The sequence below is a fragment of the Corvus hawaiiensis genome, chromosome 6 (genome assembly GCF_020740725.1).
Source record: "Corvus hawaiiensis isolate bCorHaw1 chromosome 6, bCorHaw1.pri.cur, whole genome shotgun sequence".
Lineage (NCBI taxonomy): Eukaryota > Metazoa > Chordata > Aves > Passeriformes > Corvidae > Corvus > Corvus hawaiiensis.
Window position 1 is genome coordinate 6,140,050 of NC_063218.1, and position 14,173 is coordinate 6,154,222.

A 14,173-nucleotide genomic window follows, 5' to 3' on the forward strand; every position below is an offset into this window, starting at 1 on the left:
AAAGACCTCTGGGGTCATCGAGTCCAGCTTTTGACTGATCACCACCTTGTCAACCAGACCATGGTCTTTTCTTGAACACCTGGAAACTGTTTAAGTGGAAGACAGTTTACAGTGTATTTTTTATTCTTATTATTAAAGCAACCAACATAGTCTAATTAAGTCAAAGTAATTGTAAAAGGCTGGACAAATTAAGCTCAAATACCAGCTTGGGAATGCTCCTGTAAGCAGCTGTGCTCAATCTGGAGGTTTTTGCAGCCTTCAAACTGAAGTTGCAACAGCAATATGAGAGTGATGGGAAAAAATTCCAAATGCCATGGATGACAGTGGAGATCTGTGGTGGGTATAGTTTGGTGTCGATGTAGGTATCACCTCTAGAATAATTGGAGAATCCTACAGTAAAAGGGATTTTGCTGTTTGTTATAAGGCCAAATTCTTAACTGAAATTCTTTTATTAAGTAAATTCATGTTGCTAGAAATTTCACATCTCTACTGTAGTGAACATGGAGAACAATTAATTAATCACTATCTGCATAAACATACATTACGAAGCTGGAAAGACTTGCATTCACTCTAAACCCTTTCATTTCAGACTAAACTCCTTCTCTTCCGCTTTCTTTTTATTGCCTTTTTTTGGGATTCTAAAGATCCCAAAGGACTAAGGATACTTCAAGGTTTATTCTAGTATTGTACTTACGTGTCTTATGTAACAGGACCCTATGCAGAGTGTTTGTATTCTCTCATCACATGTGCTTAGCAGGTTTCTTCAAATGACACTGATATTTTATCCCTTCTTTTCTGGAGTGTTTAATTTTGAAGGTCATTCTATGTGTGGAGTTGCCTATTTAGATTTTACAAAGCCTGCTATGTGGCTTCCTCAGTCCATTTTCCTCTTGGTCCTCAAATCTGGGCACCTGATTAAGCCAGTCAATGGAATATTTCTCTCCCTCACCTGTGTGCAGCCCAGCACTTGGAAGTGGGACTTGCAGAACTTCATGAGCTACAAGGAACTGAAAAATGTGCTAAGCTCTGTCTTGCTCCTAGCACTTAGGACGTAGAATTGTAGAATATCCTAAGTTGGATGGGAGCTACAACAATGATTGAAGTCCAGCTCCTGGCCCAGCACAGGACACCCCAAGATTCACACCATGTGCCTGAAAGCATTGTCCAAATGCTTATTGAACTCTGTCAAGCTTGGTGCTGTGCCCACTGCCCTGGGAAGCCTGTTCAGTGCCTGACCACCCTCTGGGGGAAGAACCTTTTCCTGATACCAGTCTAAACCTCCTCTGGCCTCTAAATCTCCTCAGGCATTCCCTTGGGTCCTGTCACTGGTCACCAGAGAAGAAATCAATGCCTACCCCTCTCTTCCCCTCATGAGGAAGTTGTAGGCTGTGGAAAGGTCTCCCCTCAGTCTCGTCCAAGCTGAACAAACCAAGTGACCTCGGTTGCTCTCATACGGCTTCACCTGTGGGCCCTTCACCATCTTTGTAGCCCTTGGGTCAATCTCTATGCTGCGACATAGTTTGGCTGCAATAGAAACCATCAAAGCCACATTATCTTTCAGCAGCTTGAGCTTTCTGTAACAGACCCCAAACTGCTTCCTCTTTAGTCACAGCAATGTAAACCTGGATATGGGAAATAAGGCAGGACGTAGGAGCCAGCCATCAGCTGCTAAGGGTTACCGGAGATGGGGAGTAACTTGTTTTTTCTTATAAGAGAGTTTTGTGTGGGTTTTGAAAGTGAGGTAGCAATTAAATCCGAGAGATAGGCTCAGTGCTCCCTGCTGAGCAGGTGATTCTGACACAGGGCTGCGAGCTCTCAGTGTCCATCCCGGTGGGAGTGGGGGTTGCCCGTTGTATTTCGCACGTGCTACCAGCCGGTCAGTCCAGTCCTGAGGACCCGTGAAAAGATACGGTACAACATTTTGGAAGAAGCAGCGAAGCCCTTACCCTCCTCAAGCCGCATTTTGGGGTGAAAGGTGGCAGAGCCCCGGCCCCGGTGCCGCCCCGGGAGAGGCAGCGCTGCTCCCTTCCGCAGCCCCGCGGGACCCCGCGGCCGCGCCCGGCTCCCCCCGCTGCCCGCGCCGGGCGGGGATGCGCCGTGCGGGGCCAGCGCGCACCCTCCGCGCTGCCGGCCGCGTCCCCGCGGGGCTCCGCACCGCTCCGCGCAGCGAGCGCGGGAGGCCGGGCCGCGGCCATGGCCACGGACGGTGAGTGCGGGCGGCGCCCGGGGCGGGGGCGGCAGCCCCGAGGAGGGAGCTCGGGCACCGGCCGCGCCCCGCGCTGGCCCGGGCCGCGGGATGCTGCGGGATGCTGATGGGAGCGGGGCGCTGAGGGATGCTGATCGCCCCGGGAACGGGCACGGAGGGGGAAACCGGGCCCAGCTCCAGCGGCCCTGCCCCTGTGCCGGCGGGGATCCTCCGCTGCGGGGCCCGGAGGGTGGGAGAAGGAGGTTCGGGGGTCTCTGTCCCTCCCTGGCCGGCGGCGGGCGGTGCCCCTCGGCCGCTGCCCGCGGGTTTCACAGGGAGTGGTGGCGGGGTGTGCTGCGTGTGTGCTCCACACGGAAAGGGTTCGTGTGCACAGACGCGAATTTTAGGGAGAATAAAGGAGTAGGAAAGCCGGCTTTTGAGATATTAACGGAGAACAGGTGTTCTTCTAATCGTGGGGGACCTGTCTGTGTATGGGAGCCTGGGAGTTGTTGGGTTTTCTCACCACAGTATAATAGAAATGATTTCAGGGATGATTGCCTCCAGATTTTTGACTGATGAGGGTGTTGTTTTGATGGATGGTGTTGCTGACCCACCCTGGCTCAGCTCGTGGTTGTGGCAGTGGTGCTGCTGCCAGGTATTTCCCTTAATATTTCAGATCACAGCACTGGCGAGTTGCTGAACCTAAACTGCTGCTGTTAGACACAGTCCTGGCAGTCTCCTCCTGATTTACTATAAATATGCCAACTTCAACGCTTCTTGAAGATTGCCAGGTTGATTTTGCTACATCTTTTACCAGCTTTGGGGAAAATAATCACGTGAACCTTTAAGAGATGCCAGGATGGCTTATAGCAGTTTATAAGCTCTCAGGAAAAAATCCTAGACTTGAGCTTTTTATTAAAAATATTTGACTTAATCGGGAGTCTAATTTCTCTCCCCCTTTTGCCATTTAGTGATGTTCCTTTGTGTTTGCTGTTCCTCATTTTCTTTCAAGGCTGTGTCCCTAAGGAAGGGTCATCTCAGGCAAGGCCCAGGCTGATGGGTGAAGTTGTGGATTTTCTACAACATGGAGTCATTTGGTGCTTCAGCGTGGCCCTAGGAGAATTAGGAACTAACCTGGTTTGTTTAGAGCAGTAATAGTACACTTCTACCTTGCAGAATCTGTCCTTCCATGAGTTTGATTTTTAAAGCAGGGATCGGTGTCTGACAGTTGATTCCTCATCTGTTTGAAAATTGCTAGATGTTTTGATTGAGAAATAATAACCTGAAATGAAAGAGACTGGAGGGAAGCCTGATGTTAAAATGAATAAATTGTCATTCCTTGGACTTGGTGTACTTGTATTAAATTCCACTTAGATATAAGCTATGATTTTTATTGGAGTGGGAAAGTCTGGATTGTTCTGTTTGGCTTTATATCCAACCTCAGCAGATGCCAGCCTTTCCTGTACTTGGATGGAGCAGTGGCACCATCAGCAGGGCTGGGACATTCTCTTGTCTGGGGAGCTTTGAGAGGAGCAGAGGCATCCTGAGAGCTCAGGTAGTGTCCACTACTGTCCTTGTGTCAGAGCTGTTCGTCTGGGAAGGGCAAAAGAGCCAGACAGTCTCTCCTTCTCTGTGTTTCTGGGCTGCCAGAAGAGGTGGCAGTGATGACTTGAGGTGATCAGAGATCTATTTTACAGCTGTCTGCTCTGGTTTAATTGCTTAATTATTCATCATTCCTGCTGGCTCAAGGATCAGAAGTGAGGGAAGTTTGGTTTCCAGTAACTATGGCTTCAGCACAGTTGGAAATGAGTTTAGCTTGGACAGAGTTCAGGTGAGTGCCAAACAGAACTGTGGATCATTTGAATACATTTCTAATGGTTTTAACTAAAGGTGCAGGAACAGACCGTCCCAAGTGCTGAAAGATGAGCCAGTGGGGAAGGAGACTGGCCTGGCTGAATAGAAAACTCTGTCTGGAACTCAGGGATAAAAAGAGAGCCTTCCACCTGTGGAAGAAGGGGCAGGCAGCTCAGGAGGACTGCAAGAATGTTGTGAGGTTATGCAAGGGGAAAATCAGAAGGGCCAAAACCTGATTAGGACTTAATCTGGCTGCTACTGTAAAAGACAGTAAGTAATGTTTATATATATGTGCAATAAAAGGAGAACCCACATCCTTTGGATGTGGGGGGAAACAGTAACAAAGGATGAAGAAAAGGCTGAGGTACCTAATGCCTTCTTTACTTCAGTCTTTAATAGTAAGATCAGTTGTTCTCAAGCTGCCCAGTCCCCTGAGCTGGAAGACAGGGATGAAAAATGGCATGAAGCCCCCATAATCCAAGGGGAAATAGTCACCTGCTATACACAGGTCTGTGGGGCATGATAAGATCCACCCAGGGCAATGAAGGAGGAGGTGGAAATGTTCACATAGCCACTTTTCATCATTTACCAGCAGCTCTAGCTAACCAGGGAGGTCCCAGGAGACTGGAAGATAGCAAATGTGACACCCGTCCTCAAGAAGGGCTGGAGGGAGGATCTGGAAAGCTACAGGCCTGTCAGTCTGACCTCGGTATCAGGGAAGGTCACGGAGCAGATCACCCTGAGTGCCATCCCACGGCACGTACAGGGCAGCCAAGTGACAGGCCTGGCCAGAGGGGGTTTATGACAGGCAGGCCCTGCTTAACTGACCCGAGCTCCTTCTATGGCAAGGAGACACACGTAGCAGATAAGGAAAATGCTGTGGATGTTGTCTACCTGGACTTTCATAAAGACTTCGACACCATTTTCACAGCTTTCTCTTGGAGAAACTGTCTGCTCATGGCTTGGACCAGTGCATTCTTTGGTGGGTAAAAAACTGGCTGGATGGCTGGGTCCAGGGAGTGGTGGGGAACGGTGTCACATGCAGTTGGTGTGCGGTCACCTGGGGTGTCCCCTACACCTCAGTACTGGGGCCAGTCCTGTTCAGCCCTTTATTGATGGCCTGGATGAGGGGATTGAGTGTGTTGGTGACAACATCAATTTGGGTGGGAGTGTTGATCTGCTGGAGGGAAGGAAGGCTCTGCAGAGGGATGTGAACAGGCTGGGTTGATGGACCAAGGCCAATTGTATGAGACCACAAGGTGAAGTGCCAGGGCCTACACCTGGGTCACAACAACCCCATGTACCACTACAGGCTGTGGGAAGAGTGGCTGGGAAGCTGCCTGGAGGAAAAGGATCTGGGGGTGTTGGCAGCAATGAACATGAGCCAGGTGTGCCCAGGTGGCAAGAAGGCCAATGGCACCTGGCCTGTGTCAGGAATAGTGTGGCCAGTGGGACCAGAGCAGTGATGGTCCCTCTGTACTCTCACTGGTGAGGCTACACCTCAAATCCTGCATTCAGTTTTGGGCCTGTCATGGCAAGGAAGACCTTGAGGGGCTGGAGCATGTCCAGAGAAGGGAAGGGAGCTGGGGAAGGGTCTGGAGCACAAGTCTGATGAGGAGCAGCTGAGGGAGCTGGAGGGGCTTCAGCCTGGACAAAAGGAGGCTCAGGGGAGACTTTATCACTCTCTGCAATTCCCCAACAGGAGGGTGGAGCTCGTGTGGGTCAGGCTCTGCTCCCAGGGAACAAGGGACAGGACAAGAGGAAATGGCCTCAAGCTGTGCCAGGAGAGGTTTAGGTTGGATATTAGGAAAACCTTTTTAATGTAAAGGGTTGTGAAACATAGGAATAGACTGCCCAGGGCAGTGGTGGAGTCACCATCCCTGGTGGTATTTAAAAGACATGTAGGTGTGGCACTTGGGGACGTGGTTTAGTGGTGGGCTTGGCAGTGCTGGGTGGGCTTGGTGATCTTAGAGGTCTTTTCCAGTCTAAATGATTTCATGATTTGATGGTATCCTCATAATATTAAGACCATTCTATATATTTTAAAATCAAATATCTCCCAAGAGAATATATTTAAAAGAGGAGACATACACATGACTGTTCAGAGTAGTTTTTAAACACTGGGAGTATACTGGCTTCCATTTGAAAGCTCATGTCATTGTATCTCAGTTTTGGTTTTCCTCTTGTGTTTCATTTGCTTAAATTCTTGCTAATAACAGACCTGCATCACACCTGGCTGTGTTGAAAGCAAATCTTAAAAAATGCCTGCTTTGTGGAAAATATTGATTGCACTTGTGTGCTTTTCTAAATATGTGAAACACAGGTACTTTTACAAAGAGCCTGTATTTGTGCATATCCACCCGTCCCCGTGAGAAAACATTCAGGCACACAGTCAGACTTCAACGTAAATAGGAGAACATTTAAAATCTGTTTCCTTCCTGTTTTGATTCAAGGTAGGGGGGGTATTCTCCAGGGACGCAGCCTCTGAGGAGAGTTTGTTTTTCACAGAGATAGGCAACTTTATATGCCTTGGAGGAGAGGATGGAGGGGGCTTTGCTGAAGGAGTGGGCTGCAGTTACAGAGGTGCAGAGAGCATTCAAAAGCTAAAGGGCTGCTGGGCTTGTGGATCCAACAGCCAGGCATTTAATAACGTTTTTAGAGCTTTGAAGACAAGAAATGAGTTACCAAACCAAATGTTTTTGAGCTTGCAGGACACCTTAAACCAAATGTATCCCCAGAGCTGTGCTGCTGATGGCTGTAGCCATGGTTTAATATGCTTAGGTCACCCTGAAATGGGCCCTGTTCGGTGCAGAGGGGTAATTACGGAGGAAGAGCTGCGGGTGTGGTGTGGCTGAGGATGCGCTGGAAGCGCTGCGGCAGCGAGAGCGCTTCCAGCTGCATCAGGTTTTGGGAAGTGCAGCACCGTGCCTTGCCTTTGCTCCAAGTAATGATGCCAGCCCTTCCTGAAGGACCCATCTGCAGGAGTCTGGGGTGTTTATTTGCCTTCTTGGCGTGTTCTTTTGCTTCCTGCGCACGTGGGAAACAAGTGAGTTCCATCTGGGTATGTGCTTCGATGGTGCTGCTCAGATGTACAGACAGCTCTTAAGTAAACAGGAGCAGTCATAGTTGTCAGGGGACGTTTCTAAAAACATCAGGTGGCTTTATTTTGAAAGCAGCCTCTGATGTGCCTTACGTAGGTTGTTGTCACGACTGATGGGGCTGAGCAGTTGTTAAGGAGACTTTGTGTTCCTGTCCCATTTGTGTGATCTGTTGTTGATGGCTCTGGTTGTGCATGGAGAAAGTTTGATCAATTATTCAGCAAGGGCTTGAGTCTAAGCTGTCTCAGAGCTGGCAAGCCACTACCTCTACAGACTGGTGTGGTTGGTTGTTATTTAGGCACTCTGACTTTGCACAGACCGCTCTTTGCGGAGTTTTGGGAGATGAACTCCCAATCAGAGGAGAATATGGTTATCAACCAGACACATATACACCCGGCCTGTGACAGTGGCTGTAATCAAATCCAGTCAGGCATGTTTTAATCAATCAGGGATACTCTGTTGCCTGTGCTATCCAGAATTAACTTCTTGGATATCTTCCTTTTTATGTTTAAGATAGATTGGCTTTGTGTTGGAGGGTTAAATGAGTGGGTAAACAGTTGTTAAAATTGCCAGTGTTACCCATCAGCAGCTGCAGGACTTGGTTAAGGCAATGAAAAGTGACCTTGTGGCAGCCTTCTCAGTGGGTATGAGGGAAACAAGATGCCATTTGTGATGTCCTGAGAAGAGCAGCACCAAGAGGGATATGATCTCAAGAACAGAGTCTCTGATTACATCAGGAGCAACTGATGAGTTGGGAAGGGCAGAGAGAGTGCTGGCGAAAGAAAGGGTACTGGGAGGGTATTGCAGAGCCCACCCTGCAAGCAAACCCACAAAATGACACTTGTTCCTCCGTGTGTCTGTGTGGAGCAGATGGGTGGCATCTCTCCATTAACACAGTCCCTGTTTCTGGCTTGCAATCACCTGCGTGCTGCTCCCTGGAGACAGCTCCCTGTGAGAGGAGTGCAGGGTCCCTGAGTGGCCCTGGGGAAGGGCAGGGATGGAATGGGGCAGGTTTATTTCCTCTCTTAGGGTACCTCACACCGTTCTGACCCCTCTGTTTCACAAACGCCTCTCATGGCCCCTTGCAGGGGGCACAGCTGGGACTTGCGCTGGGCATCAGCCATAGAATCCTATAATGGTTTGTGTTGGAAGGGGCCTGAAAGATCATCTAATTCCAACTCCTCTGCCACGGGCAGGGACACCTTCCACTAGACCAGACCTTGCTCTGATGCTGACTTTGAGACTGTGGAGGTTTTGCTTCCCCTTCCTGTTGGCCTGTGCTGTTTCTATAGTGCTCTGTAATGAAATTGGTGATGATGATATAACTCAAATGCACAAGATACTGGGTGCCTCCAAGGAGAGGAGAGTCAGTCCTAATTAACCTTCATTGGCTTTGATAGGGTTTGAAAGCATCTAGAAACTTGCAGTTAGTGCTTACTCCTACAGCTGGCAGGCATGTTTTAAGATTGCTGTTATTCTAAAAAAAAAAAAAAAAACAGGTTTGCAGATGCCAGAACTACTTATTTTGCATCAAAACCAGAGTTTTGAAACAATTAAGCACTTCTTATAAAAATGTGGAAAATCAAAATGTGGTTTACATCTCAGAAGTGTTTAGGGAGCATATTCAGATAATGTACATAAATTAAAAAAAAAAGTCCCCCAGATCTTTCCCATCACATTATTCTGACAACAAAGTGCTTGTACAGTGGAAACAAAAATGTTTAGTAGCTGAACAAAAATCCAGTGATTTTAACACAGATCTACTCAGGCCCTAGTGGTGTCTCACTGCAATTGAAAGAAGAGAGCTTTCTAAGAGAATTTATTGCTTTTCAGTGTGGTACTTTCTTTTTTCCTAAGCATTATTTCTTCCAGTGTGGGGAGAGGGATTCTGCAAATAGAAGGCATCTACACAATGCTGATTCCTGCTGGCAATATGAATTTAATCTCCAGATAAGCATTTGGGCCACTGTTTAAAGGCAACTATTGGGATCTGATGTTGTTGTCTGCAGCAAAGAATTTGTTATATCTTTGTCAGACAATGGCAGCGGGGCATGAAGCGCTGTTCTAGAGTGGGTGGTTCTTCTCTCTTGTTTCTTAGTGGCTCTTTTGAATCAACATTTTCCATCAATAACTTTTGTTGAAAATACTTAAGAAGGTTTGTTGTCTGAAACCCGTTTTGCATAATGTGCCTTGGTTATGCTTTGTGCTTAAAAACTTTGAGTCAACCCTGAAGAACAACACAATCACCATAGAAATCACACAAAATGCTTTGTATGTGGGAGGGTTTTGTCCTCTTTCCTGTTTTGCAGCACCTGAAATCTCCTGAGTCTCTCTCCAGAGGAGCAGATAGAAAGAAAGAAGGTTTTTTTTTCATTGCCACAAGGACTAGAAGGTTATTTGTTATAGCAGCTGATATTTTTGCCTCATGATTTACTTCAGATCTACACATTTAGGTAAAATACCTGTTAGTGTTTGATGAGGGTGTAGAATTTAGTTGGTGAAGTTGTGATAGTTGCCTTTAAAGTCTTAAAAAATGTGCACGCTCCATGAAACATGCATATAGTTACAAATTATTTTATTTGCCAGGTGCAAAAATGACTTTAGAATTTCTATAACACTGACACTGCAATTATATTCATTGGTCATCCTGTGGGGGATACAGATGTGCTGAGACCCCTACTGAAAAATTAGCCCAGGAGGTTCTGCTGCTGTACTTCAGAGTAAATGCTTGTTGAGGTTTTACTGAAGCTGTAATAGATGAGATGTACAAATGCTCACCGCATGTTGCAGCTTTGGGTTTTGTTCTGCAGTTTGAATTACCTGGTTTGCTCCCTGCATTTCAGTATAACAGTAATAACTGTTTCCACAGCTCAACTTGGATTTTGTATGATTGTCCTATCACAGAGTTTTCAATGGGAGCAGAGTACATTTCATGCTGAAGTCAGCAGACAGCCTGTGAACAAATTAAGGAGTATTTCTGTTCCCGTCATTTGCATTGGGCAGTTCTGCCATGTTTTTTAAGGCAGTTCACAGAAGGGATCTGACATTCTGCAGGTTTTTCCTGTCTATATCAGGGTGGTCATCCTGCCTGGCTCCAAGAGCCACGTGCCAGTGTTGTCATGGACTGAACCACATGATGTGCACCTAATTGTGTATTAATTACATATCTATATTTACCAATTCATAAGACCCATGTGTAAGGGGCACTTCATGTGTGGCAAAATAGTGATCCCACCACTCAGTTACAGAGTCTTGACTGCATCTGATGGTCTTCTCATTTTAGCCCAAATACTGGCAACCTCACCTTCTTCATTACCCAGGAACACATTATGTGATCTGTCCCAAATGACAAAATGACCAGAGAGCTGTAATTTAGCAAAGACAAATGGAAAGCTGTACCTGTGATTATGTGATCTGTCCCATATGACAAAATGACCAGAGAGCTGTAATTTAGCAAAGACAAATGGAAAGTTGTACCTGAAGGAGGAGCCCTCAAACTGTACTGTCTATGCTGGTACAGGTCAGTGTGTCCTGGTTTGGTGCTGCTCGTGGATTTCCTCTTTATCACTGGGGTATGCTGGGGTCTGTGCTGTGAAGGCCAGCTGGGGCAGAGGAGGCAGGAGATGTGCTGTTCCTTGCCACTCTGAAAATTGGTTTAGGTGTGTCTGAGTCACAGAATGGTTTGAGTTGGAAGGGACCTTAAAGATCATCTAATCTCATCTCATTTGTACTCCCCTGCTGTGGGCAAGGACACCTTCCACTATCCCAGGTTACTCCAAGCCCCATCCAACCTGGCCTGGAACACTTCCATGGCTGGGGTATCCAAAGCTTCTCTGGGCAACCTGTGCCAGGGCCTCAGCACCCTCAGAGCCAAGAATTTTTTCTTAATATCTAATCTAAACCTACTCTCTTTCAGTTTGAAGCCATTACTCCTTGTCCTATCAAGAATTACATCCTTCAGGCTCTGTGAAGGTGTCAAGGTGACACAGTTGCCACTTGTTCCTCGGCCCAGGCCTGCCAACCCTGTAAAGTGATGTTGACAAATCAGTAGTTTTAAGTCTCAAAAAGCACACACATCCTGGTTGACTCTGACCTTCACTCTGCTTACCTCTGGTTTCCACATATTTCTCCTGCAAAAACATGACCTAGAAACAAAAGTATAAAACAAAGCTGACCTTCTCTTTTGTGTTAACTTGGGTCCAAGTGTTAGAGTTAAGAAAAACACCAAATAACTTAAATGTGCTAGCAACTCTGGGAACAGAGCTCCAGGTTCCCCTTTTAGAGGAAAAGGAATGGAAAAAGATTTCCCAACGGGCAATCTCAAGGAGGGAAGGAGTGATTCTAGTGAGCACATTTGTTTGCAGTGCTCCCACAGCAATGACTACACAGAGTATGTTGTCATTTATTTGCCCTGCTGAAGGCACAAGGGCAGGCCTCCAGAGCTGCTCTTCTCCCCATTTGCCTTCCCGTTGCTTCCTTGCTTTTTTTGGTTCAGTTCTTCACCCTCTTCACTTCCCCTGTCTCCCTCCAGGGCAATGGAAAACTGGGAGTTGTGCTGGGCTTACTCACTCAAGAGCTGGAGACGCTGAAGGAATGTTTCCTTCCCAGACACTGCAGCGAGATCCATGAGGAGCTTTTGTCATCCCTCAGACAGAAGAGTCACACAGATCCAGTGACCAGCCTGGTGTCTCCATGGGAAGCCCTGCAGCCAGCAGCTTGTGTGGATTGCTGTAAGTCAGTCAATGTGAAAGGCAGAGCAGCAAAGAGGGGGAATGTGCCCCTTTCTTGGACTGGAAAGAGGAGTCTTCACACTCCTGAACTGCTGTCCATGTTCTCTGTGCTTGGCAGCAGCAATCACTGGAGCATGAGCAAAAAGTCAAGATTGCCTTAGGTCAGGAAACTCTTTCACAATGGAGCTCACAATGGACTTGTGCTTCTCTGGCCTTTCTCTTTGGTCCACTGAACATTTAAAAGGAGCAGCTTCAGCAGGGTGTTCTGAGAGTTAATTCTTCAGGAGGGCCCCACAGGCCAGGGCACTGAGGATGGTGGGGTTCAGATCCTTCTAGGCAAAGCCAGGACTTCCCCTCAGGGCTGTCCCATCTTGTAGCCGTGCTGGAAAGGAAGAGTGCTGCCCACATGATCTCACATGGTGCTTCGTCTCTTTAGTAATAGATGATCTCAGCAGGAAATGTAGGCAGAAGTTTCTGTGCTGTGGGTTACGGAGAGGATAAGGTATAAAAGAGTTCTGCTGTTTTGGTTCATGCTGTCATGGTTTCTGTGAGCAGGTGGGTGCCCAGGGAATTTTAATGCAAAAAATGTCAGATCCCTTAGGATTAGGTGTCAACTGACTGATGATTTTGAGGAATGAAGTCTTGAATTCGGCACATAAAAATAGCAGTTGCGTGGGACCTTGTCACTGATTTCCTTTGAGAATCAACCCTTTTTTGAGAACTTTAACTTTGGGATTCTGCTGGTGTTCAGTTCTAGTATGTAAATATTCATTCACCAAATCTCACTCTTCTGCACTCTGCCCCCAGTGCCTCCCTGTAGCATTTACTGTGCTAGTGGGATGATAATAGGTTACATGTTGCATAATAGGGTGAGGAGAGTAAGGCCTGAACTTCACATGGCTAGAAATGCGTTAGTACCGTGATAATCACAAGGTAACAGCTGTCCTACCCTCCCTTTTTATTTTTCTTTTTGAAACCCACTCCACTTGTTTTATAATTACTTGGGCTCATTGTGAATGCAAAAATAGCTTCTCTATTTAAAGAGAACAGATGGTTTTTCTAATGATTTTTCCTTAAGATTGAATGAGTTGTGGTTGAGTCAGAAACTGCCAGCCCAGAAACGTATGTTTTGATAAGAGAAATACTTGATTAGGTTAATTGAGTGTGACTCAGTGTGATGTACATTTGGCCAACTTAAAAGCTTTCCAACTTTGTCTTGGATAGAGGTTGCAGTACATCTCTGAGGACAGAGAAGAAGGTAAGGGAGTGCAGGTGAAGATGGATAAGCCAAAGGAATGTAACACTTTCAGGAGGACTGGGAAGCATTTAAAACATGAGGACACATTTGTCCATTCACATCTTGTTCCTGACAGTGAGGTCTTTGTCAAGAGCAAACTCCTTCCACCTGAGAGGCCTCAGAACGAGCCAAGCTTGGACCCAAACTAGGAGATAGCTAAGGGCAGTCCTGGGGATCCAGTCTGGAGGAGAGAGGCAGAGAGAGTAAGCTGTAGAGTAAGTTTGTCATGTGTCATGAGAGGGAGCAGGGATTTGGTTACACTGGGCCTTGCTAAGCTGAAGACTTCAGAGCTGTGTTTGTGACACCCAGCAGAGTGTGTCTTTTAGCTGACGGGTAATCTTTTCTGACTTTAATAGAAAAGGAGATAGAAGATCTCCTGAGCAGGCTCAGTGTCACTCAAGGTGCTTTAGTTAGGCCATGGAGTGAGTTTAATGTGCTGTAATTTCCATGCAAGCTCAAGCTTGGTGGGACAGGGTATAGCAGAGATGATGTGGTGTTCGGAAAAACAGGTAAACTTCAGAGAATAACACAAACTCCCCAAATTCTTGACTCTTCTGTGAGGTTTGCTGGAGACTAAGAGATCGTGATACCTCTCTGAGACCTCAGTCCTCTTCCAGATGCTGGCATGTAGCCAGAAAAACATTTAAGAGCCATGTCCTGTGCCCCTTTCCTCTGTGATTTGAAATGGCATGCACAAAATGCAGTCCTTGATGTTCCCACTGTCACCCAGCAGTTTGTCTGGGCAGTGTACAGGACCATCTTCTAGAGATGCTTCATTTCCTGTGGCTCTGTAAGTCTGAATATAAACTCAAACTACTTTGAGAGGGTCCCAACAGTCCTGGTTTTGTAACTCCCAACATCTCTTAGCAACAGGGCAACCATTCTTTTCATTTTTTTTTTTTCTTTTTCCCCAGTGCTCCTTATTCCTGCTCCCTTTTCCCTGTGGCTCATGAGGCAGAGACCTTCTCCTCAGTGTTGCTGATCTCAGTGTTGCTGCTGTGGTGCTGCA

The 14,173-nt window shown here is 46.9% G+C and overlaps 1 protein-coding gene across 1 annotated transcript in view; it reads left to right on the top strand.

Moving 5' to 3' along the window:
* The first annotated feature begins 2,136 nt into the window (after window positions 1-2,136).
* Window positions 2,137-14,173, top strand: part of SYT16 (synaptotagmin 16) — a 103,602-nt gene continuing 91,565 nt past the window's right edge. Inside the window, exon 1 of the mRNA XM_048307086.1 lies at window positions 2,137-2,206. Within this exon, the coding sequence (XP_048163043.1) occupies window positions 2,194-2,206 (13 nt within the window). The 5' untranslated portion in view covers window positions 2,137-2,193. The remainder of the gene's footprint in view (window positions 2,207-14,173) is intronic.